The sequence below is a fragment of the Salmo salar genome, chromosome ssa07 (assembly GCF_905237065.1).
Source record: "Salmo salar chromosome ssa07, Ssal_v3.1, whole genome shotgun sequence".
Lineage (NCBI taxonomy): Eukaryota > Metazoa > Chordata > Actinopteri > Salmoniformes > Salmonidae > Salmo > Salmo salar.
The window spans coordinates 28,825,690-28,849,924 of NC_059448.1; the positions used below are offsets into that span (position 1 = coordinate 28,825,690).

A 24,235-nucleotide genomic window follows, 5' to 3' on the forward strand; every position below is an offset into this window, starting at 1 on the left:
AGCGCTCTGGAGTAGGTTTTCATCAAGGATCTCTTTACTTTGCTCCGTTCATCTTTCCCTAAATCCTGACTAGTCTCTCTGCCACTGAAAAACATCCCTACAGCATGAGGCTGCCACCACCATGCTTCACCGCAGGGATGGTACGGGGTTTCCTCCAGATGTGAAGCTTGGCATTCAGGCCAAAGAGTTCAATCTTGGTTTCATCAGACCTGAGAATCTTGTTTAGGTGCCTTTCGCAAACTGGTACGGGCTGTCGTGCCTTTTTCATAAAGGCCTGATTGGTGGAGTGCTGCAGAGATGGTGCAGAGATGGACAAATCGGGTTCTTGGTCACCTCCCTGACCAAGGCCCTTCTCCCGATTGCTCAGTTTGGCCGGGCAGCCAGCTCTAGGAAGAGTCTTCGCGTTTCCAAACTTCTTCCATTTAAGAATGATGGAGGCCACTGTGTTCTTGGGGCCCTTCAATGCTGCAGACATTTTTTGGTACCCTTCCCCAGTTCTGTGCCTCGACACAATCTTGTCTTGGAGCTCTACGGACAATTCCTTCGACCTCATGGCTTAGGTTTTGCTCTGACATGCATTGTCAATTGTGGGACCTTATATAGACAGGTGTGTGCCTTTCCAAATCATGCCCAATCAATTGAATTTATCACAGGTGGACTCCAATCAAGTTGTAGAAACATCAAGGATGATCAATGGAAACAGGATGAACCTTTCGAGTCTCATAGCAAAGGGTCTGAATACTTATGCAAATAAGATATGTTTTTTATTTTTAATACATTTGGAAACATTTCTAAAAACCTGTTTTTGCTTTGTCATTATGGGTTATTATGTGATGAGAATTTTTATTAATAAAAATGTACAGTGCCAAGAAAAAGTATGTGAACCCATTGGAAATTACAGTGGAAAGTTGCAAGATTGTTATAATACTTTTATTGCATCAAATGGTTGTTTTATGCAACAGAATAGAGTATTCTGTTAACTACTGTGTGTGTTCTACTGATGATGGACCTCTGGGAGATAACACTGTCAGGAGATTTACAATGTCTTTTGGGTGATAAAACCTAAAGAGCATTCCAGAGCATGAGTTAATGTTCCTGTTCTATACCGTACCAGGGAGAGATGGTTCCAGTTTGGAGTCGGAGGGCCAGACACTGGTCTCTACACAATGAAAACTGTTGACACAGCAGATACTGTCCGCTATGTATTATAGGTATCTTTCATACATATGTTAACCTTGTGACCCATTCTATATATCTGTTGTTCATCATGTAGGTTGAAAGGGGTGTATCTTGGCTATAAAAGACCTTTGTACTTTTGTCTCGGGGCTCTCAACGAATCATCTGAGCGTGAATCGTCAACCAGCCATCATTATCGTAGAGCACTCAATCGATTCACTTTATATGTGTGTGTTGTATTGACCTGCTCCCATATTAATAAGTGATTAAAGATTTAGTTTAAGTATAACTCTGACTTGTGTGCTAAGTTTGTCTCTCCTCATTTGATAGTAAAGAAATTAACCACCACAAAATACCTGGATTTCTGCATAAATTGGTCATAAAATTTGATCTGATCTTCATCTACATCACAACAGACAAACAACAGTCTGTTTAAACTAATAACAAACAATGATATGTTTTCATGTCTTTATTGAACACACCGTGTAAACATTCACAGTGCAGGGTGGGAAAAGTATGTGAACTCTTGTATTTAATAACTGGTTGGCCCTCCTTTGGCAGCAATAACCTCAACCAAATGTTTTCTGTAGTTGCAGATCAGCCCTGCCCAACGGTCAGGAGGAACTTTGGACCATTCCTCTTTACAAAACTGTTTCAGTTCAGCAATATTCTTGGGACGTCTGGTGTGAACTGCTCTCTTGAGGTCATGCCACAGCATCTCAAATCGGGTTGAGGTCAGGACTCTGACTGGGCCACTCCAGAAGGGGTATTTTCTTCTGTTGAAGCCATTCTGTTGAATTACTTCTGTGTTTTGGGTCGTTGTCCTGTTGCGTCACCCAACTTAATTTGAGCTTCAATTGGCGGACAGATAGCCTTACATTCTCCTGCAAAATGTCTTGATAAACTTGGGAATTCATTTTTCCATCTGATAGCAAGCTGTCCAGGCCCTGAGGCAGCAAAGCAGCCCCAAACCATGATGCTCCCTCCACCATACAGTTGGGATGAGGTTTTGATGTTGGTGTGCTGTGCCTTTTTTTCTCCACACATAGTGCTGTGTGTTCCTTCCAAACAACTCAACTGTAGTTTCATCTGTCCACAGAATATTTTGCCAGTAGCGCTGTGGAACATCCAGGTGCACTTTTGCAAACTTCAGACGTGCAGCAATGTTTTTTTTGGACAGCAGTGGCTTCTTCCGTGGTGTCCTCCCATGAACACCATTCTTGTTTAGATTTCTGTAAGTCTTTAGCTGACACTCTAGGATTATTCTTAACCTCATTGAGCATTCTGCGCTGTGCTCTTGCAGTCATCTTTGCAGGACGGCTACTCCTAGGGAGAGTAGCAACAGTGCTGAACTTTTTCCATTTATAGAGAATTTGTCTTACCGTGTACTGATGAACATCAAGGCTTTTAGAGATATTTTTGTAACCCTTTCCAGCTTAATGCAAGTCAACAATTCTTAATCTTCTGAGATCTCTTTTGTTCGAGGCATGGTTCACATCAAGCAATGCTTCTAGTGAATAGCAAACTCAAATTTCTTGAGTGTTTTTTTATAGGGCAAGGCAGCTCTAACCAACCTCATCTCATTGATTGGACTCCACGTTAGCTGACTCCTGACTCCAATTAGCTTTTGGAGAAGTCATTAGCCTAGGGGTTCACATACCTTTTCCAACCTACACTGTGAATGTTTGTTTAAATTATGTATTCGATATAGACAAGAAAATACAATCATTTGTGTGTTATTAGTTTAAGCACACTGTTTGTTGTGACTTAGATGAAGATCAGATCAAATTTGATGACCAATTTAAGGGTTTACATACATTATACGGTGGTAAGAAGAAAAGTATCAATTTTAGAATAAGTCTATCGTAACAAAATGTGGAAAAAGTCAAGGGGTCTGAATACTTTCCGAACGCACTGTAAGTATTCTAAGACACCAACTACTGCAGCTGAATGATGTCACCAACTTTCAAGGCTAGAGAAAAAAAACATGAGTTCTTCCTGTTACGAGAAGTTCCTCTAAGACAGCTAGAGAAAGGTTACAAGGCTAAATACAGATCACATTCAAGAAATCCTATATGATGTAACCATCTATGGAATCTGAAACTAACCACTAGTGACAGTTGCTGTTATGAGAGGTTCCTTTAAGACAGAGAGAGCGAATCTCAATATTTCCTCAATTCTTTTTCTTCCCTCTCAAAGCACATTGGAGCAGAAGATCTGAGGCTCCTCCACTCAGATCTTCACCTCCAATATGTTTTAGGAGGCGAGGAGCGAGGATGCACGCAATCAAATAAATACAATTGAGATTCACCCAGAAACAGCTTAGAAAACTCACCTATGACTCTCTCCTCTCCGGGCAGTAAGGTGACTGCCAGTGGTTCCATCTTCAGACTCTCTCTGGATGCCTGCCATCAAAACAGACAGAGGAACATTAATAGGGCTCACACACACACGCCTCCTTACAGAGAAAGATGCACACTGCATTTACTTCCTGCTTTGCTCCTAGGTTCGAAATACACAGGTTAAGACAAGAGGATCCTAATATTTACATTTACATTTAAGTCATTTAGCAGACGCTCTTATCCAGAGCGACTTACAAAATGGTGCATTCACCTTATGATATCCAGTGGAACAACCACTTTACAATAGTGCATCTAAATCTTTTAAGGGGGGGGTTAGAAGGATTACTTTATCCTATCCTAGGTATTCCTTAAAGAGGTGGGGTTTCAGGTGTCTCCGGAAGGTGGTGATTGACTCCGCTGTCCTGGCGTCGTGAGGGAGCTTGTTCCACCATTGGGGTGCCAGAGCAGCGAACAGTTTTGACTGGGCTGAGCGGGAACTGTGCTTCCTCAGAGGTAGGGGGGCCAGCAGGCCAGTGGTGGATGAACGCAGTGCCCTTGTTTGGGTGTAGGGCCTGATCAGAGCCTGAAGGTATGGAGGTGCCGTTCCCTTCACAGCTCCGTAGGCAATCACCATGGTCTTGTAGCGGATGCGAGCTTCAACTGGAAGCCAGTGGAGAGAGCGGAGGAGCGGGGTGACGTGAGAGAACTTGGGAAGGTTGAACACCAGACGGGCTGCGGCGTTCTGGATGAGTTGTAGGGGTTTAATGGCACAGGCAGGGAGCCCAGCCAACAGCGACTTGCAGTAATCCAGACGGGAGATGACAAGTGCCTGGATTAGGACCTGCGCCGCTTCCTGTGTGAGGCAGGGTCGTACTCTGCGAATGTTGTAGAGCATGAACCTACAGGATCGGGTCACCGCCTTGATGTTAGTGGAGAACGACAGGGTGTTGTCCAGGATCACGCCAAGGTTCTTAGCACTCTGGGAGGAGGACACAAGGGAGTTGTCAACCGTGATGGCGAGATCATGGAACGGGCAGTCCTTCCCCGGGAGGAAGAGCAGCTCCGTCTTGCCGAGGTTCAGCTTGAGCTGGTGATCCGTCATCCACACTGATATGTCTGACAGACATGCAGAGATGCGATTCGCCGCCTGGTCATCAGAAGGGGGAAAGGAGAAGATTAATTGTGTGTCGTCTGCATAGCAATGATAGGAGAGACCATGTGAGGATATGACAGAGCCAAGTGACTTGGTGTATAGCGAGAATAGGAGAGGGCCTAGAACAGAGCCCTGGGGGACACCAGTGGTGAGAGCGCATGGTGCGGAGACAGATTCTCGCCACGCCACCTGGTAGGAGCGACCTGTCAGGTAGGACGCAATCCAAGCGTGGGCCGCGCCGGAGATGCCCAACTCGGAGAGGGTGGAGAGGAGGATCTGATGGTTCACAGTATCAAAGGCAGCAGATAGGTCTAGAAGGATGAGAGCAGAGGAGAGAGAGTTAGCTTTAGCAGTGCGGAGAGCCTCCGTGACACAGAGAAGAGCAGTCTCAGTTGAATGCCCAGTCTTGAAACCTGACTGATTAGGATCAAGAAGGTCATTCTGAGAGAGATAGCAGGAGAGCTGGCCAAGGACGGCACGTTCAAGAGTTTTGGAGAGAAAAGAAAGAAGGGATACTGGTCTGTAGTTGTTGACATCGGAGGGATCGAGTGTAGGTTTTTTCAGAAGGGGTGCACATCTCGCTCTCTTGAAGACGGAAGGGACGTAGCCAGCGGTCAAGGATGAGTTGATGAGCGAGGTGAGGAAGGGGAGAAGGTCTCCGGAAATGGTCTGGAGAAGAGAGGAGGGGATAGGGTCAAGTGGGCAGGTTGTTGGGCGGCCGGCCGTCACAAGAAGCGAGATTTCATCTGGAGAGAGAGGGGAGAAAGAGGTCAAAGCACAGGGTAGGGCAGTGTGAGCAGGACCAGCGGTGTCGTTTGACTTAGCAAACGAGGATAGGATATCGTCAACCTTCTTTTCAAAATGGTTGACGAAGTCATCCGCAGAGAGGGAGGAGGGGGGGGGAGGGGGAGGAGGATTCAGGAGGGAGGAGAAGGTAGCAAAGAGCTTCCTAGGGTTAGAAGCAGATGCTTGGAATTTAGAGTGGTAGAAAGTGGCTTTAGCAGCAGAGACAGAAGAGGAGAATGTAGAGAGGAGGGAGTGAAAGGATGCCAGGTCCGCAGGGAGGCGAGTTTTCCTCCATTTCCGCTCGGCTGCCCGGAGCCTTGTTCTGTGAGCTCGTAGTGAGTCGTCGAGCCACGGAGCAGGAGGGGAGGACCGAGCCGGCCTGGAGGATAGGGGACAGAGAAAATCAAAGGATGCAGAAAGGGAGGAGAGGAGGGTTGAGGAGGCAGAATCAGGAGATAGGTTGGAGAAGGTTTGAGCAGAGGGAAGAGATGATAGGATGGAAGAGGAGAGAGTAGCGGAGAGAGAGAGCGAAGGTTGGGACGGCGCAATACCATCCGAGTAGGGGCAGAGTGAGAAGTGTTGGATGAGAGCAAGAGGGAAAAGGATACAAGGTAGTGGTCGGAGATTTGGAGGGGAGTTGCAATGAGATTAGTGGAAGAACAGCATCTAGTAAAGATGAGGTCAAGCGTATTGCCTGCCTTGTGAGTAGGGGGGGGAAGGTGTGAGGGTGAGGTCAAAAGAGGAGAGGAGTGGAAAGAAGGAGGCAGAGAGGAATGAGTCAAAGGTAGACGTGGGGAGGTTAAAGTCACCCAGAACTGTGAGAGGTGAGCCATCCTCAGGAAAGGAACTTATCAAGGCGTCAAGCTCATTGATGAACTCTCCAAGGGAACCTGGAGGGCGATAAATGATAAGGATGTTAAGCTTGAAAGGGCTGGTAACTGTGACAGCATGGAATTCAAATGAGGAGATAGACAGATGGGTCAGGGGAGAAAGAGAGAATGTCCACTTGGGAGAGATGAGGATTCCTGCTGGCTCGATGCTCTAGGGGTATGCGAGAACACGTGGGCAGACGAAGAGAGAGCAGTAGGAGTAGCAGTGTTATCTGTGGTAATCCATGTTTCCGTCAGCGCCAGGAAGTCTAGGGACTGGAGGGTAGCATAGGCTGAGATGAACTCAGCCTTGTTGGCTGCAGACCGGCAGTTCCAGAGGCTGCCGGAGACCTGGAACTCCACGTGGGTCGTGCGCGCTGGGACCACCAGGTTAGAGTGGCAGCGGCCACGCGGTGTGAAGCGTTTGTATGGCCTGTGCAGAGAGGAGAGAACAGGGATAGACAGACACATAGTTGACAAGCTACAGAAGTGTTGTTTCTTGTATTATTGTCTCTTGTGTCTTTAGAGAACTGTTTCACTTTGATATCCTTTTTCTTCTGTCCTGATTTTCTCTCTTTTCTTCTGTTAACTAGATATTCTTTGTTGTTCTTCGTTAGCTAGCTAGCTTCTTCCAAAAGAGTCCCTAGCAACTGCTTAGCAACTGGTAAACAATTCAGCTAGCTAAGATAACTACAACTTTATGAAAAATAGGTTTTTGAAAAATAACTATCTTCTTTGTTTGTTGCTTGTTTTTTCTCCTATTCAGTCTTGCAGTTTTCTTTTGCTTTTTTCTGATGTACTTCACTCTAAAAACCATGTAAATTTCAATATTTGTAGGAGCTCATTTTTCAGCTGCTGCTGCTCAAATTGGAGTTCCGGAACTATCTAATATCCCACAACTCTTTGTGCCACTATAGCTCGTTATCAATAAACCGTCACAGTACGATGCAGAGCTCTATCAGAGTTATACAGCAAGTAACGGCACGCTTTTTATGTTCAGTAAACAAATTGATCATGCATTTTCAGGTACTCGAAGGTAGCCTATCCATTTGGCATGTAGCTAACTAACTAGCTAAGCAAACATGTCATTTAGCTTGCTTTATCAGAGATTAGGCTCTTGGAAAGAGCTTGACATCTGCAAGTCCTCGTCCTGGTAAAGTTGTCAGTCAAGACTACTGTCGTCACCACTATAGATGGCAAGAAAATCAAACAATTTGGATATAGCCATCTAGTTTGTCCCCTGAAAGTTAGCATGTTAACTAGCCATAGACGTGATCTGTTATTAGCTAGCTAGCCAATTTGACGTGGTCCATCAATTAAGGCTGACCCCATTTAGTCGACTGGTCGATTGTTTGGTCGATAGGCTGTTGGTTGTCAGAAATGTCTATAGTAGAGCTGACACTTGTCTGATTTGCGTCTGTCTGAGGGGACTAATCAATTGTGGAGGCCATGGCGATGGCACATCCATCACTCTAAGACATGTGCTACTGAAATTGTATGTGGTTATATTACGTAAGAACAATGGTGCAACACGAATACAAATTATATTATTTTATAACAAATGCGGTTTCTACCAGATTGGATAGCGGCCGCTGTCCTTAAACACATCAATGCGCTGTTGAACTGGCGTTTCCTAGACCATGTCGCTGTGCAAAACAGCAAAGACAACCAGAATATTGGCAGCAGCAGAGTTAGGAGACGAGAAAACAGCCCTTGCCTGAAATTGTCTAAGAAAAGTGAGGAGAGAGGAAACCTCAACTTAATTAGGTCTATAATCAATAGCCTAACTGTTAAATGTGCCTGGCTTTATAAATCATCCAGATACAGTGCCTTCGGAAAGTATTCAGACCCCTTGACTTTTTCCACATTTTGTTAAGTTACAGCCTTATTGTAAAATGGATTTAAAAAAAAAAAATCCTCAGGAATCTACACACAATACCCCAATAATGACAAAGCGAAAACATGGTAGTTTTTGCAAATGTATAAAAAATAAAAACAGAAATACCTTATTTACATAAGTATTCAGAGCCTTTGCTATGAAACTCGAAATTCAGCTCAGTTGCATCCTTTTTCCATTGACCATCCTTGAGATGTTTCTACAACTTGATTCAAGTCCACCTGTGGTAAATTCAATTGATTGGACATGATTTGGAAAGGCACACCTGTCTATGTAAGGTCCCACAGTTCACAGTGCATGTCAGAGCAAAAACCAAGCCATGAGGTCGAAGGAATTGTGTCCAAGACAGGATTGTGTCGAGGAACAGATCTGGGGAAGGGTACTAAAACATTTCTGCAGCATTGAAGGTTCCCAAGAACACAGTGGCCTCCATCATTCTTAAAATGGAAGAAGTTTAGAACCATCAATTCTCTTCCTAGAGCTGGCTGCCTGGCCAAATTGAGTAATCGAGGGAGAAGTGCCATGGTCAGGGAGGTGACTAAGAACCCGATGGTCACTCTGTCAGAGCTCTAGAGTTCCTCTGTGGAGATGGGAGAACCTTCCAGAAGGACAACCACCTCTGCAGCACTCCACCAATCAGGCCTTTATGGTAGAGTAGCCAGACGGAAGCCACTCCTCAGTAAACTGCACGACAGCCCACTTGGAGTTTGCCAAAAGGCACCTAAAGACTCTCAGACCATGAGAAACAAGATTCTCTGGTCTGATGAAACCAAGATAGAACTCTTTGGCCTGTATGCCAAACGTCATGTCTGGAGGAAACCTGGCACCATCCCTAAGGTGAAGCATTGTGGTGGCAGCATTAGGCTGTGGGCATGTTTTTCAGCAGCAGGGACTGGGAGACTAGTCAGGATCGAAGCAAAAATGAACGGAACAAAGTACAGAGAGAGATCCTTGATGAAAACCTGTTCCAGAGCGCTCAGGACCTCAGACTGGGGCGAAGGTTCATCTTCAACAGGACAATGACCCTAAGCACACAGCCAAGACAACGCAGGAGTGGCTTCAGGACAAGCCTCTGAATGTCCTTGAGGGCCCAGCCAGAGCCTGGACTTGAACCCGATCGAACATCTCTGGAGAGACCTGAAAATAGCTGTGCAGCAACACTCCCCATCCAACCTGACAGAACTTGAGAGAATCTGCAGAGAAGAATGGGAGAAACTCCCCAAATACAGGTGTGCCATACTTGTAGCATCATACCCAAGAAGACTAGGTTGTAATCGCTGCCAAAGGTGCTTCAACAAAGTACTGAGAAAAAAAGGGTCTGAATACTTAGGTGAATGTGATAGTTATTTATTTTTATACATTAGAAAAAAAAATGGCAACTGTACAAAGTTTCTAGTGGTAGCTGGCTAAGTAAACATCAATTAACAATGCGCCCTTCTGCTGCTTGACAAGCAGTCCCGACAAAGGATGGGAAATTAACATCAACCACTTATACTTGTCAGGTATAGTTCACTGCTATTTTATATCACTCAAATACAGTGCCTTCAGAAGGTATTCATACCCCTTGACTTTTTCCACATTGTTTTATTACAGCCCGAATTTAAAATTGATTCAATTGAGATTGTGTCATTGGCCAACATACAATACTCCATAATGTCAAAGTGAATTGTTTTTAGAAATGTTTACAAATCAATTAAAAATGAGAAGTTGTGAAATGTCTTGAATCAATAAGTATTCAACCCCTTTGTTAAGGAAAGCCTAAATAAGTTCAGGAATAAAAATGTGCTTAGGTATTTCTCTGAACAAATGAACAACAGACTTTCAGCACGCTTATAGAGAAGGGCACTCAACATGTACTGCACTGACACAAATGACTGATGAAGGGTTGAAAGAAATTGATAAGAAGATTATGCAAGCTTAACTGTTAGATTTTAGTACAGCCTTTGATATTATTGACCATAGCCTGTTGTTGAGGAAACTTGTATTATGGCTTTTCAACCTTTGCCATATTGTGGATTCAGCGCCATCTATCGAATATAACGCACAGGGTTTCCTTTAATAGAAGCTTCTCTTATGTCAAATGTAAAGTGTGGTGTACCACAGGGCAGCTCTCTAGGCCCTCTACTCTTTTGTATTTTTACCAATGACGTGCCACTGGCATTAAACAAAGCACGTGTGTCCATGTATGCTGATGACTCAACCAGAAACGCATCAGCAACCACAGCTAATGAAGTCAAACTCTTAGTAAAGAGTTGGTCAGTTTTAGAATAGGCGGCCAGTAATAAACTGGTCCTGAAAAGGGCTGTGGCGGTCATGAAATTTTGTCAGCCAGTTACTGTAATGCAGAAGTCTGCCGGTCGCACATTAATTGATCTTTAATTAACAAACACAATTAGCATCTCCAGGCCTCCACTCACACAAGCTGCTGATGCGTGCCTTTGGAACATCAATTTTTTTTAAAAGGCTAATAAATCTATTTAATATACACTATTACAAAAAATCCATAATTTATTTTAGTCAGGTCTAAAGAAACATGATATGAAGAAAATGTAATTCAGAAGAACAGAATGAGTTGGCCAACTGTATGTTCCCTGGCTATGCTCCATGCCATAGGCTGTAGGCTTGTTGATTTAGCTGACAAGACATGCTCATAAGACCCATGTCATTATTTTATATTATTTTATAGTAGAATAATATAATTGAACATAGCTGAATAAAATAGAAAGGATATTTTTCCCCATTCCGGAGCGAGTGCGCATGGGAAGTGGCTTCGCTGAGCATAAAAGTGATAATTTGAAACAGGTCCCTATATGCTAGATGTAGAGTTATTTGGCAACTTCAGTTGTGAATGATACAACCCTTAGAATGTCTTACAAATCAAAACACATGGAGCAGCATGATGCGACCATAGGCTATTGATGATTTGCGAAAGTAGCAAAAAAAGCTTGCGCTCTGTTCCTTGCCTCAGGCTGCACAGCTGTCCTCTCAGACTATTCTCAATGAAATCTTGTCTTCACTAGTATCTAACATTTGGGGCAGAAGAAAGAATGTCCGGCCTGCGCTGCCAGTCCTTTTTTCAATAATGCCTGAACACTTATTTAACTCCACCCATAAACCACTGTTTGAGGAGCATTCTCTGGCTGCGCAACAGGTGATATTCCACCCAACGCTGTATGCCAGGGGCTCTACAACCCTGTTTCCGCGGCTATCCGGTGCTTCATTTGGGAAACCAAGTGTAATCTGTATGGGAACATTGATAGTAACATGTTTTCGCAACACATATTTTACTAAACCGTTGACAACCGCTCTGCATGCTCAAGAAAAGAATAAAGGGGAGAGAGAAGATGTGAACAGTGGTGATAGTCTGTATAACTAAAAAGGTGTGTCACCCAATTTATTATGAAAATATATATATTTTTAAAATGTCCTATTACTAGGATATTCAAAAATCTAATTCACTATAATTGTAGGCTACCTGTAAGCCGCCTGCACAACCAACAGCATCGCCTAGGGCTATACGTTCTCTCCCAGACTCGTGGATAGAAATCTGGAGCGTAGCATTAGGTAACCAGTCCATTCAGTATGATACAGTACACACTCAAAGGACATTACTGAAATTGGTTTCATTTTGGAGTATAGGCTAAAGCAATTACGTACCAAAGACATCTTAAAATCAGTTATGTTTTTCTTCCATGCGTAATACAATACCAGTCAAATCTTGACACGCCTACTCATTCAAGGGGTTTTCTTTATTTTTACTATATTGTAGAGTAAAGGTGACGACATCAAACCAAAGAAATAACAGGTGATTGTGGAGGCCAGGTCATCTGATGCAGCACTCCATCACTCTCCTTCTTGGTCAAATAGCCCTCACACAGCCTGGAGGTGTGTTTTGGGTCATTGTCCTGATAAATGATAGTGGGCCTAAGACCAAACCAGATGGGATGGCGTATAGCTGCAGAATGCTGTGGTAGCCATGCTGGTTAAGAGTGCCTTGAATTCTAAATAAATCAGAGTGTCACCAGCAAAACACCCCCACACCACCTCCTCCATCCTTCACGGTGGGAACCACGCATGCGGATATCATCCGTTCACCTACTCTGTCTCACAATGACACGGCGGTTGGAACCAAAAATCTCAAATTTGGACTCAGACCAAAAAGGACAGATTTCCAGTGGTCTAATGTCCATTCCTCATGTTTCTTGACCCAAGCAAGTCTCTTCTTCTTATTGGTGTCCTTTAGTAGTGGTTTCTTTGCAGCAATTCGACCGTGAAGGCCTGATTCACACAGTCTCCTCTGAACAGTTGCTGTTGAGATGTGTCTGTTACTTGAACTCTGAAGCATTTATTTGGGCTGTAATTTCTGAGGCTGGTAACTCTAATGAACTTATCCTCTGCAGCAGAGGTAACTCTGGGTCTTCCATTCCTGTGGCGGTCCTCATGAGAGCCAGTTTCATCATAGCGCTTGATGGTTTTTGCGACTGCACTTGAAGAAACTTTCAAAGTTCTTGAAATGTTCCGGATTGACTGACCTTCATGTCTTGAAGTAATGATGGACTGTCGTTTCGCTTTGCTTATTTGAGCCGTTCTTGCCATAAAATGGACTTGGTCTTTTACCAAATAGGGCTATCTTCTGTATACCACCCCTACCTTGTCACAACACAACTGACTGGCTCAAACGCATTAAGGAAAGAAATTCCACAAATGTACTTTTAACAAGGCACACATGTTAATTGAAACGCATTCCAGGTGACTACCTCATGAAGCTGGTTGAGAGAATGACAAGCATGCGCAAAGCTATATTTGGAGTTGCTTAATACTTTGGTTACTACATGATTCCATGTGTTATTTCATCTTTTTGATGTCTTCATGATTATTCTACAATCTAAAAAATGGTAAAAATAAAGAAAAACCCTGGAATAAGCAGGTGTCCAAACTTTTGACTGGTACTGTAAGCTGTAGGCAATGTATTGTATAACGGCATAACCATCGTTTTAATTCCGTTTTGGGGGGGGGGGGGCTTGGGCTCCTAAGCCGATTGTGTATGCATAAGCTCTTATATGTGTATGGGTGTATTGAATTAATCATCACCTTAGGAAGCGCTGTCCATATCGTTGTGTTAGGCTTTGAAGCAAAATCCACATTGACCATGTTTTACACTCAGTTTCAACCTGCTGTTGAACTTCTTTCTTCAAGTTGATCATCACAGTGAGGTGAGTTTTAAAAACAACATACTGTTTTGATGTGATTTTTGATTGCATTTGCATTGATGCCCGAGTGGTTAGAAGGACAATAGAGCCCAGAGTACCAGGCCATTAACGACCTGATGGTTGCTAGCAAATTGGGTACTACCAAAGCATGTCCAAAGTGCATAAAAAGGACTTAACGGTCACGTGGAATTTTACTGTGGTCATGACTCATGACTGCCGGGTGTGGCGGTAATAGGGTCACCGCAACAGCCTTAGTCCTGAACATCTCTGAAACTAAGGGAATTGTATTTGGTACAAATTCACTAAGTTCTAGACCCCAGCTGAATCTGGTAATAAATTGTGTGGCTGTTGAACAAGTTGAGGAGTCTAAATGACTTAGTGTTACCTTAGATTGTAAACTGTCATGGTCAAAACATAGATTGAATGGATGTAAAGATGGGGAGAAGTATGTCCGTAATAAAGAGATGCTCTGCTTTTTTGACATCACATTCCACAAAGCAAGTTCTACTGCCCCTGGTTTTATTACACCTGGACTACAGCCCAGTTATATGGTCAAGTGCTACAAAGAAGGACATAGACAAATTACACTTGTCCCAGAACAAAGCAGCACAGGTGGACCTTCCATGTACACGGAGGGCTAATATTAAGAACATGCATGTCAATCTCTCCTGGCTCAAAGTGGAGGAGAGATTGACTGCATCACTACTTGTCTTTGTGAGAGGTATTGACGTGTTGAAAGCACCAAACTGTCTGTTCAAACAGCTAACACACAGCTCAGACACCCATACAGTACATACCCCTACAAGACATGCCACCAGGGGTCTCTTCTCTGTCCCCAAGTCCAGAACAGAGGCTGGGAAACGCACAGCACTACAGAGCCATGACTACATGGAACTTTTCCACATAAATTAACTCAAGCTAGAAGTACAACCAGATTAAAAAAGACAGATAACACACTTCACAGTACCATGCGGACTGTAAAGACACACACACACTCCAAAACACACATTTAGTAATATTGTATTGTTTTATTATTGTACATTTTTAACAAAGGAGCTGTGCAAATATGCACAATGTCTTGTATGATGTATTGTATTATTTGTGATGTATTGTATTATTTATGATGTAGCCTATTGTTTTATTATGATGTATTGTTTTATTATGATGTAGGCTATTGTTTTATGATGTATTGTATTATTATGATGTAGCCTATTGTTTTATTATGATGTATTGTATTATTTATGATGTAGCCTACTGTTTTATTATGATGTATTGTTTTATTATGATGTGTTATTTTGTTCCTGTTTGGACCGCAGGAAGAGTAACAGCTAATAAAACACTACATCTTCAGTGATGTACTGTATGTGAGGGAGAGAAAGAGTGAGGCTACTGTTTAGTATGTGTACATCCGCATGTGCAAGAGAGAGTGTGCCTCGGTGTGTGTGTGTGTGTGTGTGTGTGTGTGTGTGTCTAGCAAGGGGCACTGTTTCGTTTGGCGTCTAGCCTCCCTAGGTCTCGACAAAGCCACACTTGTGTCCATAGAACTGGACCAAGCCGTCATTTGTTTTGCATGGAAAACCCTCAACAGTCAGTGCTATAAGAGCACTGTTTTTACTGGCCGCCACTCAAGGACTTCCTGATTCGAGAGCCAATAGGAATGAGTAATCTGTGAAAGAGGGTCTCTGTATTGACAAAAACTCTATACCGTGTACACTATCCTGGAAGGCCGTAGGAACGTTTTTCAAAAATTCTACCCAACTGACACACATGATCTAAAAAAACTAAGTGCTATAAATTGCTTTCATGCTGGTTGCCGGAACTGTACAGACAGACAGAGTTCCTACATAAGAGCTTTCAACAGAGCCGTGAGTAAGACAGCACTACTATCTATGGATGTTAGGTAGAGCCACCATAACTTATTAATGACAGAAGAGGCTAACCAACAGTAGCTAGTAACAGCAGCAACCTAGGAAATGCCTGATTAAAAAGTTTGGTCACTGAGTTGAGTTTGCAGATGGTTAAAAAAATGTTTTAAATCCCCTCAATCTACATACAATGCCCCATAATGACAAAGCGAAAATAGGTTTTTAGAAATTTTTGCAAAGAAAACTTGTGGGGCCAAATAAAATCACCGGTGGGCCACCTATTGGGGAATCCTGGTGTAGAGGGATGCGTGAATGCATACGAGTATGTAAGTGAGAGAGATGAGAGTTTGTGTGTATTAGCGTGTGCTGGCACCATCATCTTTACTGCTCAGCCTAACCGCTGAAACAGCTTATTAGATGTGGTCGGTACAGAGAGAGAGTTTGAAAAACAACATGTGAGTATACAGAGCCCTTTGAGTTGAAAGAGAGAAAGACAGAGAGAAGGGAAAGAGAAGCGAGGAAGAGAGCGAGATCCTTACATTCTGACTAGAGCTGTTCTCCAGGGGGTTATTCGAGCGGTTGTAGACTGGTATTGATGCAGAGGCCATGACTCTACAGGGGAGTGCTTCTTCCACTGACTCTACAGGAGGAGAGAAGATGGAAGGAGAGGAGAGAGGTCAGAGAACAAACGTAAGATATCAATATTGATTAATAAAGTTATTGGGACTGTTTCCCCTCATGGTTATCCCCAAAAAGATGAACCACAGAGGTCTTCACGGATCCACCTGTACCCAAATACCTGAGACCCGATCCAGGAAAGGAGCAGGTCCGGATCCAGAATTCTAAATAAATGTAACATTTCTGGGCTGGACATGATATGATTGTCACGGGTATGTGTAATTTTAACTGACTTGTCAGGAAGGGCCTGTACAGATCCGAACGAAAGTGTTGCAGCAGAGAGAGAATATTTCTGATTTATGCTGCTGCTCTTGCTTTTCACGAGAGCGGAGCGTGGCGCTTGTAACATGTTGTTGGCCAATCATAAGTCAAAGAGGCAATAGGCTACAGTATAGACTATAGAGCCTCGCACAGTGTGTGGCAAAAGTTAGGAGATATATAAATCAATGGAAGATGGAATTAAAATGACAGAATTAAAAGTTGTAAGATGAGAAAGCGCATGCACTGCAGCCTCAGTTAGCCTAGCTAGCTAACGTTAGCTAGCTTCTCGTCCCGATTTGATGCAGTCCAAGACATATTTTATGATAAATAACCTAGCTATGGCAGCTAATAGTCTACTGTAGCACGAGTCGGTTTGGTTGGTTGCTGTCTCGTCTCTCCCTCCATGTGTCACTCGCTCACAGTAAGGCCCCTCCCTCGCCTGCTGGAGCGACACCTCTCTCCCTCCTCTCGTGCTGTATCAGCTCAGATTAATAAAGTAAGCTTACATTTTTTTATTTTCTGCTGCTTCTCTCACTCGGATCGAACCGGGTCTGGATCCAACCACGTCTATACAGAACGGGTCTAGATGTCCTCAGAGACCCGTTCCGAACGGGCCCATATTATTTCAAATGTATTTATGCATATCGGGTCGGTGGGGGAAAGCCCCAGGTTAACTTCGGAATGGGTCCAACTTTTTGGGACCCGTAAGGATCTCTAAACCAGATGCCATTCCCTTCATTAAATAGTACCCGCAAAACACCAGTCTCAACGTCAACAATGAAAAGGCGACTCCGGGATGCTGGCCTTCTAGGCAGAGTTGCAAAGAAAAAGCCATATCTCAGACTAGCCAATAACAAGAAAAGATTAAGATGGGCAAAAGAACACAGACACTGAACAGAGGAACTCTGCCTAGAAGGCCAGCATCCCGGAGTCTCCTCTTCACTGTTGACGTTGAGACTGGTCTTTTGCAGGTACTATTTAATGAAGCTGCTAGTTGAGGACTTGTGAGGCGTCTGTTTCTCAAACTAGACACTAATGTATTTGTCCTCTTGCTCAGTTGTGCACCGGGGCCTCCCACTCCTCTTTCTATGCTGGTTAGAGCCAGTTTGCGCTGTTCTGTGAAGGGACAATTCTGTTCTTCCAACTTCGTGGCGAAAGTTTGGGGAAGGCCCTTTCCTGTTTCAGCATGACAATGCCCCTGTGCACAAAGTGAGGTTCATACAGAAATGGTTTGTTGAGATTGGTGTGGAAGAACTTGACTGGCCTGTACAGAGCCTTGACCTCAACCTCATCTAACACCTTCAGAATGAATTGGAACGCCGACTGCGAGCCAGGCCTAATCGCCCAACATCAGTCCCCGACCTCACTTATGCTCTTGTGGCTGAATGGAAGCAAGTACCCACAGCAATGATCCAAAATCTAGTGGAAAGCCTTCCCAGAAGAGTGGAGGCTGTTATAGCAGCATAGGGGGGACAAACTCCATTTTAACGCCCATGATTTTGGAATGAGATGTGTCCACAATTATGTTTAATGCCTACTTGGCAGTCAACAATTAATTGGGAAGGTGTTTCAGAACAGCCTCAATTCATTGGGGCATGGAGTCCACAAGGTGTCGAAAGTATTCAAGATGGATTCTGGGCCATGCTGACTCCAATGCTTCCCACAGTTGTGACAAGTTGATTGGATGTCCTTTGGGTGGTGGACCATTCTTGATACACACGGGAATCTGTTGAGTGTGAAAAACCCATCAGCGTTGCAGCTCTTGTATGACCAATGATCCGGTTGCTGTCCGAAAAATTTAGAGGCTCTCCTGTTGGCTGCAGTGACAAAATGTAGCTGTTTTAAAGCAAATTTCCTGCAATTCTACACATTTGCCATGTTGCAAAGATAAAATGTTGCAGTTTTAAAGCAAATTTCCTGCAATTCCATATATTTTGCTATGAGGCTGAAAGAAAAATGTTAAATTATTAATTGAATAAAACAAACTTTTTCATGTCGTTTTTATGACGTGCATGGTGCAAACCACAATAAAACACACTGACCAGAGAGAGTTAGCGATATATGGAGAAAGAGAGAGGTAGCTTGTTGATTATGTTGGCCAATCAAAGCAGCTCAATGTGTAGCAAGTGGAGTGAACGTTCACTAATGCAATGCAAGATGGAATAAAATTGCGTAATAAAAAATTATTGAAATGAGAAGTAGGCTAAAACGAGCAACCAACAAGTAGGTTGTTTTATCTGAATGGGGTTGGGGAGAAAGCACAACATGTGGCCTCAATTAGCCTAGCTAGCTACAGGATCGGTGGGCGCCCCGCGGGACGGTTGAGCTAACGTAGGCTAATGCGATTAGCATGAGGTTGTAAGTAACAAGGACATTTCCCAGGACATAGACATATCTTATATTGGCAGAAAGCTTAAATTCTTGTTAACCTAACTGCACTGTCCAATTTACAGTAGCTATTACAGTGAAATAATACCATGCTATTGTTTGAGGAGAGTGCACAATTCTGAACTTTAAAAGTTATTAATAAACCAATTAGGCACATTTGGGCAGTCTTGACATTATTTTTTACAGAAATGCAATGGTTCATTGGATCAGTCTAAAACTTTGCACATACGCTGCTGCCATCTAGTGGCCAAAATGTAAATTGCACCTGGGCTGGAATAATACATTATGGCATTTCTCTAGCATACAGAGATAATACAAAGAAAGTATAAAAAAACCTGCATGTTTTATATTTTACCCGATCTAATGTCTTATATTATCCTACATTAATTTCCACAAACTTCAAAGTGCTTTCTTTCAAATGGTATCAAGAATATGCATATGCTTGCTTCAGGTCCTGAGCTACAGGCAGTTAGATTTGTCATTTTAGGCAAAAATTGGAGAAAAAAAAAAGGCGGATCATTAACTAGCTTCTCTAGGCTACTCCAGTCAAGACAGGCATTGTTATATGGGATGATAAATAACATTGTGGATGCAACAAATTAGCTTGGCTGTAGCAGAGTTGCCTTGGATATCTGATATCCAACAAAAATGTATGATACTATTCGTATAGTGAAATTATTTCAAACCCCTATCCTAACACACACACACACACACACTACACCACACAAATCAAACCGCTCATCTCAAGGAACAGCTATTACAGTTTGAAGTAGTGACCACTCGAGTTATATTTAGCATCATATAGCCTAGTTCAGCCTGGTTTATTCCAGCACCGGAATATCAAACCAACCAACCATGTCAGTTTAACAGGGCAATCCGGGATTCGAAAAATGAACACAGCAGTCAACCCAGACACCTTTTTGGTAAACAGCTGAGGGATGGGGAAATGTAGGTCTAACCACTGTCAAATTCATATGGATGCGAGGACAGACCATCCATGGGAACAAAATGATCGTTTTAACCATGTTTTGAAACTATACCGTGTTTGTTTATTATATTGTTTAGCAGCAACGGAGTAAAACAACGTTATTTAGTAATTTTCTTTATTGAACCTTTATTTAACTAGGTAAGTCAGTTAAGAACAAATTCTTATTTACAACAACGGCCTACACCGGCCAAACCTGGACGACGCTGGGCCAATTGTGTTCTGCCCTATGGGACTCCCAATCACATCCGGTTGTGATACAGCTAATATTTTGGAGGTCAGGTGAGCTAAACTCATGAGGCATTCATAGGTTACATTCCTCAATAGATAGACCTATATATCACTGATTTAAAAGTCAAAGTTTGGATTGTCCCTTTAAATTCATTCCGGAACTCCAATTTGAGCAGCAGCAGCTGAAAAATGAGCTCCTACAAATTTTGAAATTTACATGGTTTTTAGAGTGAAGTACATCGGAAAAAAGCAAAAGAAAACTGCAAGACTGAATAGGAGAAAAAACAAGCAACAAACAAAGAAGATAGTTATTTTTCAAAAACATATTTTTCATAAAGTTGTAGTTATCTTAGCTAGCTGAATTGTTTACCAGTTGCTAAGCAGTTGCTAGGGACTCTTTTGGAAGAAGCTAGCTAGCTAACGAAGAACAACAAAGAATATCTAGTTAACAGAAGAAAAGAAAGAGAAAATCAGGACAGAAGAAAAAGGATATCAAAGTGAAACAGTTCTCTAAAGACACAAGAGACAATAATACAAGAAACAACACTTCTGTAGCTTGTCAACTATGTGTCTGTCTATCCCTGTTCTCTCCCCTCTGCACAGGCCATACAAACGCTTCACAGCGCGTGGCCGCTGCCACTCTAACCTGGTGGTCCCAGCGCGCACGACCCACGTGGAGTTCCAGGTCTCCGGCAGCCCCTGGAACTGCCGGTCTGCAGCCAACAAGGCTGAGTTCATCTCAGCCTATGCTACCCTCCAGTCCCTAGACTTCCTGGCGCTGACGGAAACATGGATTACCACAGATAACACTGCTACTCCTACTGCTCTCTCTTCGTCTGCCCACGTGTTCTCGCATACCCCTAGAGCATCGAGCCAACGGGGTGGTGGCACTGGAATCCTCATCTCTCCCAAGTGGACATTCTCTCTTTCTCCCCTGACCCATCTGTCTATCTCCTCATTTGAATTCCATGCTGTCACAGTTACCAGCCCTTTCAAGCTTAACATCCTTATCATTTATCGCCCTCCAGGTTCCCTTGGAGAGTTCATCAATGAGCTTGACGCCTTGATAAGTTCCTTTCCTGAGGATGGCTCACCTCTCACCGTTCTGGGTGACTATAACCTCCCCACGTCTACCTTTGACTTATTCCTCTCTGCCTCCTTCTTTCCACTCCTCTCCTCTTTTGACCTCACCCTCTCCCCCTACTCACAAGGCAGGCAATACGCTTGACCTCATTTTTACTAGATGCTGTTCTTACACTAATCTCATTGCAACTCCCCTCCAAATCTCCGACCACTACCTTGTATCCTTTTCCCTCTCGCTCTCATCCAACACTTCTCACTCTGCCCCTACTCGGATGGTATTGCGCCGTCCCAACCTTCGCTCTCTCTCTCCCGCTACTCTCTCCTCTTCCATCCTATCATCTCTTCCCTCTGCTCAAACCTTCTCCAACCTATCTCCTGATTCTGCCTCCTCAACCCTCCTCTCCTCCCTTTCTGCATCCTTTGATTTTCTCTGTCCCCTATCCTCCAGGCCGGCTCGGTCCTCCCCTCCTGCTCCGTGGCTCGACGACTCACTACGAGCTCACAGAACAGGGCTCCGGGCAGCCGAGCGGAAATGGAGGAAAACTCGCCTCCCTGCGGACCTGGCATCCTTTCACTCCCTCCTCTCTACATTCTCCTCTTCTGTCTCTGCTGCTAAAGCCACTTTCTACCACTCTAAATTCCAAGCATCTGCCTCTAACCCTAGGAAGCTCTTTGCTACCTTCTCCTCCCTCCTGAATCCTCCTCCCCCTCCCCCCTCCTCCCTCTCTGCAGATGACTTCGTCAACCATTTTGAAAAGAAGGTTGACGATATCCGATCCTCGTTTGCTAAGTCAAACGACATCGCTGGTCCTGCTCACACTGCCCTACCCTGTGCTTTGACCTCTTTCTCCCCTCTCTCCAGATGAAATCTCGCGTCTTGTGACGGCCGGCCGCCCAACAACCTGCCCACTTGACCCTATCCCCTCCTCTCTTCTCCAGACCATTTCCGGAGACCTTCTCCCCTTCCTCACCTCGCTCATTAACTCATCCTTAACCGCTGGCTACGTCCCTTCCGTCTTCAAGAGAGCGAGAGTTGCACCCCTTCTGAAAAAACCTACACTCGATCTCTCCGATGTCAACAACTACAGACCAGTATCCCTTCTTTCTTTTCTCTCCAAAACTCTTGAACGTGCCGTCCTTGGCCAGCTCTCCTGCTATCTCTCTCAGAATGACCTTCTTGATCCTAATCAGTCAGGTTTCAAGACTGGGCATTCAACTGAGACTGCTCTTCTCTGTGTCACGGAGGCTCTCCGCACTGCTAAAGCTAACTCTCTCTCCTCTGCTCTCATCCTTCTAGACCTTTCTGCTGCCTTTGATACTGTGAACCATCAGATCCTCCTCTCCACCCTCTCCGAGTTGGGCATCTCCGGCGCGGCCCACGCTTGGATTGCGTCCTACCTGACAGGTCGCTCCTACCAGGTGGCGTGGCGAGAATCTGTCTCCGCACCATGCGCTCTCACCACTGGTGTCCCCCAGGGCTCTGTTCTAGGCCCTCTCCTATTCTCGCTATACACCAAGTCACTTGGCTCTGTCATATCCTCACATGGTCTCTCCTATCATTGCTATGCAGACGACACACAATTAATCTTCTCCTTTCCCCCTTCTGATAACCAGGCGGCGAATCGCATCTCTGCATGTCTGTCAGACATATCAGTGTGGATGACGGATCACCAGCTCAAGCTGAACCTCGGTAAGACGGAGCTGCTCTTCCTCCCGGGGAAGGACTGCCCGTTCCATGATCTCGCCATCACGGTTGACAACTCCATTGTCCCCTCCTCCCAGAGTGCTAAGAACCTTGGCGTGATCCTGGACAACACCCTGTCGTTCTCCACTAACATCAAGGCGGTGACCCGATCCTGTAGGTTCATGCTCTACAACATTCGCAGAGTACGACCCTGCCTCACACAGGAAGCGGCGCAGGTCCTAATCCAGGCACTTGTCATCTCCCGTCTGGATTACTGCAAGTCGCTGTTGGCTGGGCTCCCTGCCTGTGCCATTAAACCCCTACAACTCATCCAGAACGCCGCAGCCCGTCTGGTGTTCAACCTTCCCAAGTTCTCTCACGTCACCCCGCTCCTCCGCTCTCTCCACTGGCTTCCAGTTGAAGCTCGCATCCGCTACAAGACCATGGTGATTGCCTACGGAGCTGTGAAGGGAACGGCACCTCCATACCTTCAGGCTCTGATCAGGCCCTACACCCAAACAAGGGCACTGCGTTCATCCACCTCTGGCCTGCTGGCCCCCCTACCTCTGAGGAAGCACAGTTCCCGCTCAGCCCAGTCAAAACTGTTCGCTGCTCTGGCACCCCAATGGTGGAACATGCTCCCTCACGACGCCAGGACAGCGGAGTCAATCACCACCTTCCGGAGACACCTGAAACCCCACCTCTTTAAGGAATACCTAGGATAGGATAAAGTAATCCTTCTAACCCCCCCCCTTAAAAGATTTAGATGCACTATTGTAAAGTGGTTGTTCCACTGGATATCATAAGGTGAATGCACCAATTTGTAAGTCGCTCTGGTTAAGAGCGTCTGCTAAATGACTTAAATGTAAATATGTAAATGTAAATGCTAAAAGGTATAAGTCAGGACATTAATCATTTCATTGAAAGTGCCAGTCTCTATATCTGATATAGCAACATCGGGGTCACATCAACATACTGTACCAATGAGACAGTGCTACGCTGCGTCAAGACAAAAGAGCATCGCTATTTCTAACGTTTGACACACACACACACACACACAAATATATACACTGAACAAAAATATAAACGCAACATGTAAAGTGCTGGTCCCATGTTTCATGAGCTGAAATAAAAGATACCAGAAATTTTCCACACACACAGAAAGCTGATTTCTATCAAATGTTGTGCCCAAATTTGTTTACATCCCTGCTAGTGGCATATTAAGAAAATGATTATGCTGTTTAATCAGCATAATCATTACACAGGTGCACCTTGTGCTGGGGGCAATAAAAGGTCACTCTAAAATGTGCAGTTTTGTTGTTTCCAGAGAATTCTATGTTAATATCTCAACCATAAGCCACATCCAACATCGTTTTAGAGAATATGTCAGTATGTACAACCGGCCTCACAACCGCAGACCACGTGTAACCATACCAGGCCAGGATCTCCACATCGAGCTTCTTCACCTGCGGGATCGTCAGAGGAGGGAAGGGGTGGTGCTGAGGAGTATTTCTGTCTGTAATAAAGCCCTTTTGAGGGGGGAAAAGTCCTTCTGATTGGCTGGACCTGGCTCCCTAGTGGGTGGGCCTGGCTCCCAAGTGGGTGGGCCTATGCCCTCTAAGGGCCA

General features: G+C 44.4%; 1 protein-coding gene across 3 annotated transcripts in view; it reads right to left on the reverse strand.

Annotated features, from left to right (window-relative positions):
- Positions 1-24,235, reverse strand: part of mtm1 (myotubularin 1) — a 68,403-nt gene that overhangs the window by 42,669 nt on the left and 1,499 nt on the right. For 2 of the 3 annotated variants that reach the window (XM_014207110.2, NM_001173773.1), the window contains 2 exon segments: positions 15,838-15,938; positions 3,512-3,581 (listed from right to left, as the gene is read on the reverse strand). In XM_014207110.2, the coding sequence (XP_014062585.1) occupies positions 3,512-3,581; positions 15,838-15,906 (139 nt within the window). In that variant the 5' untranslated portion in view covers positions 15,907-15,938. 3 annotated transcript variants of the gene reach the window in all.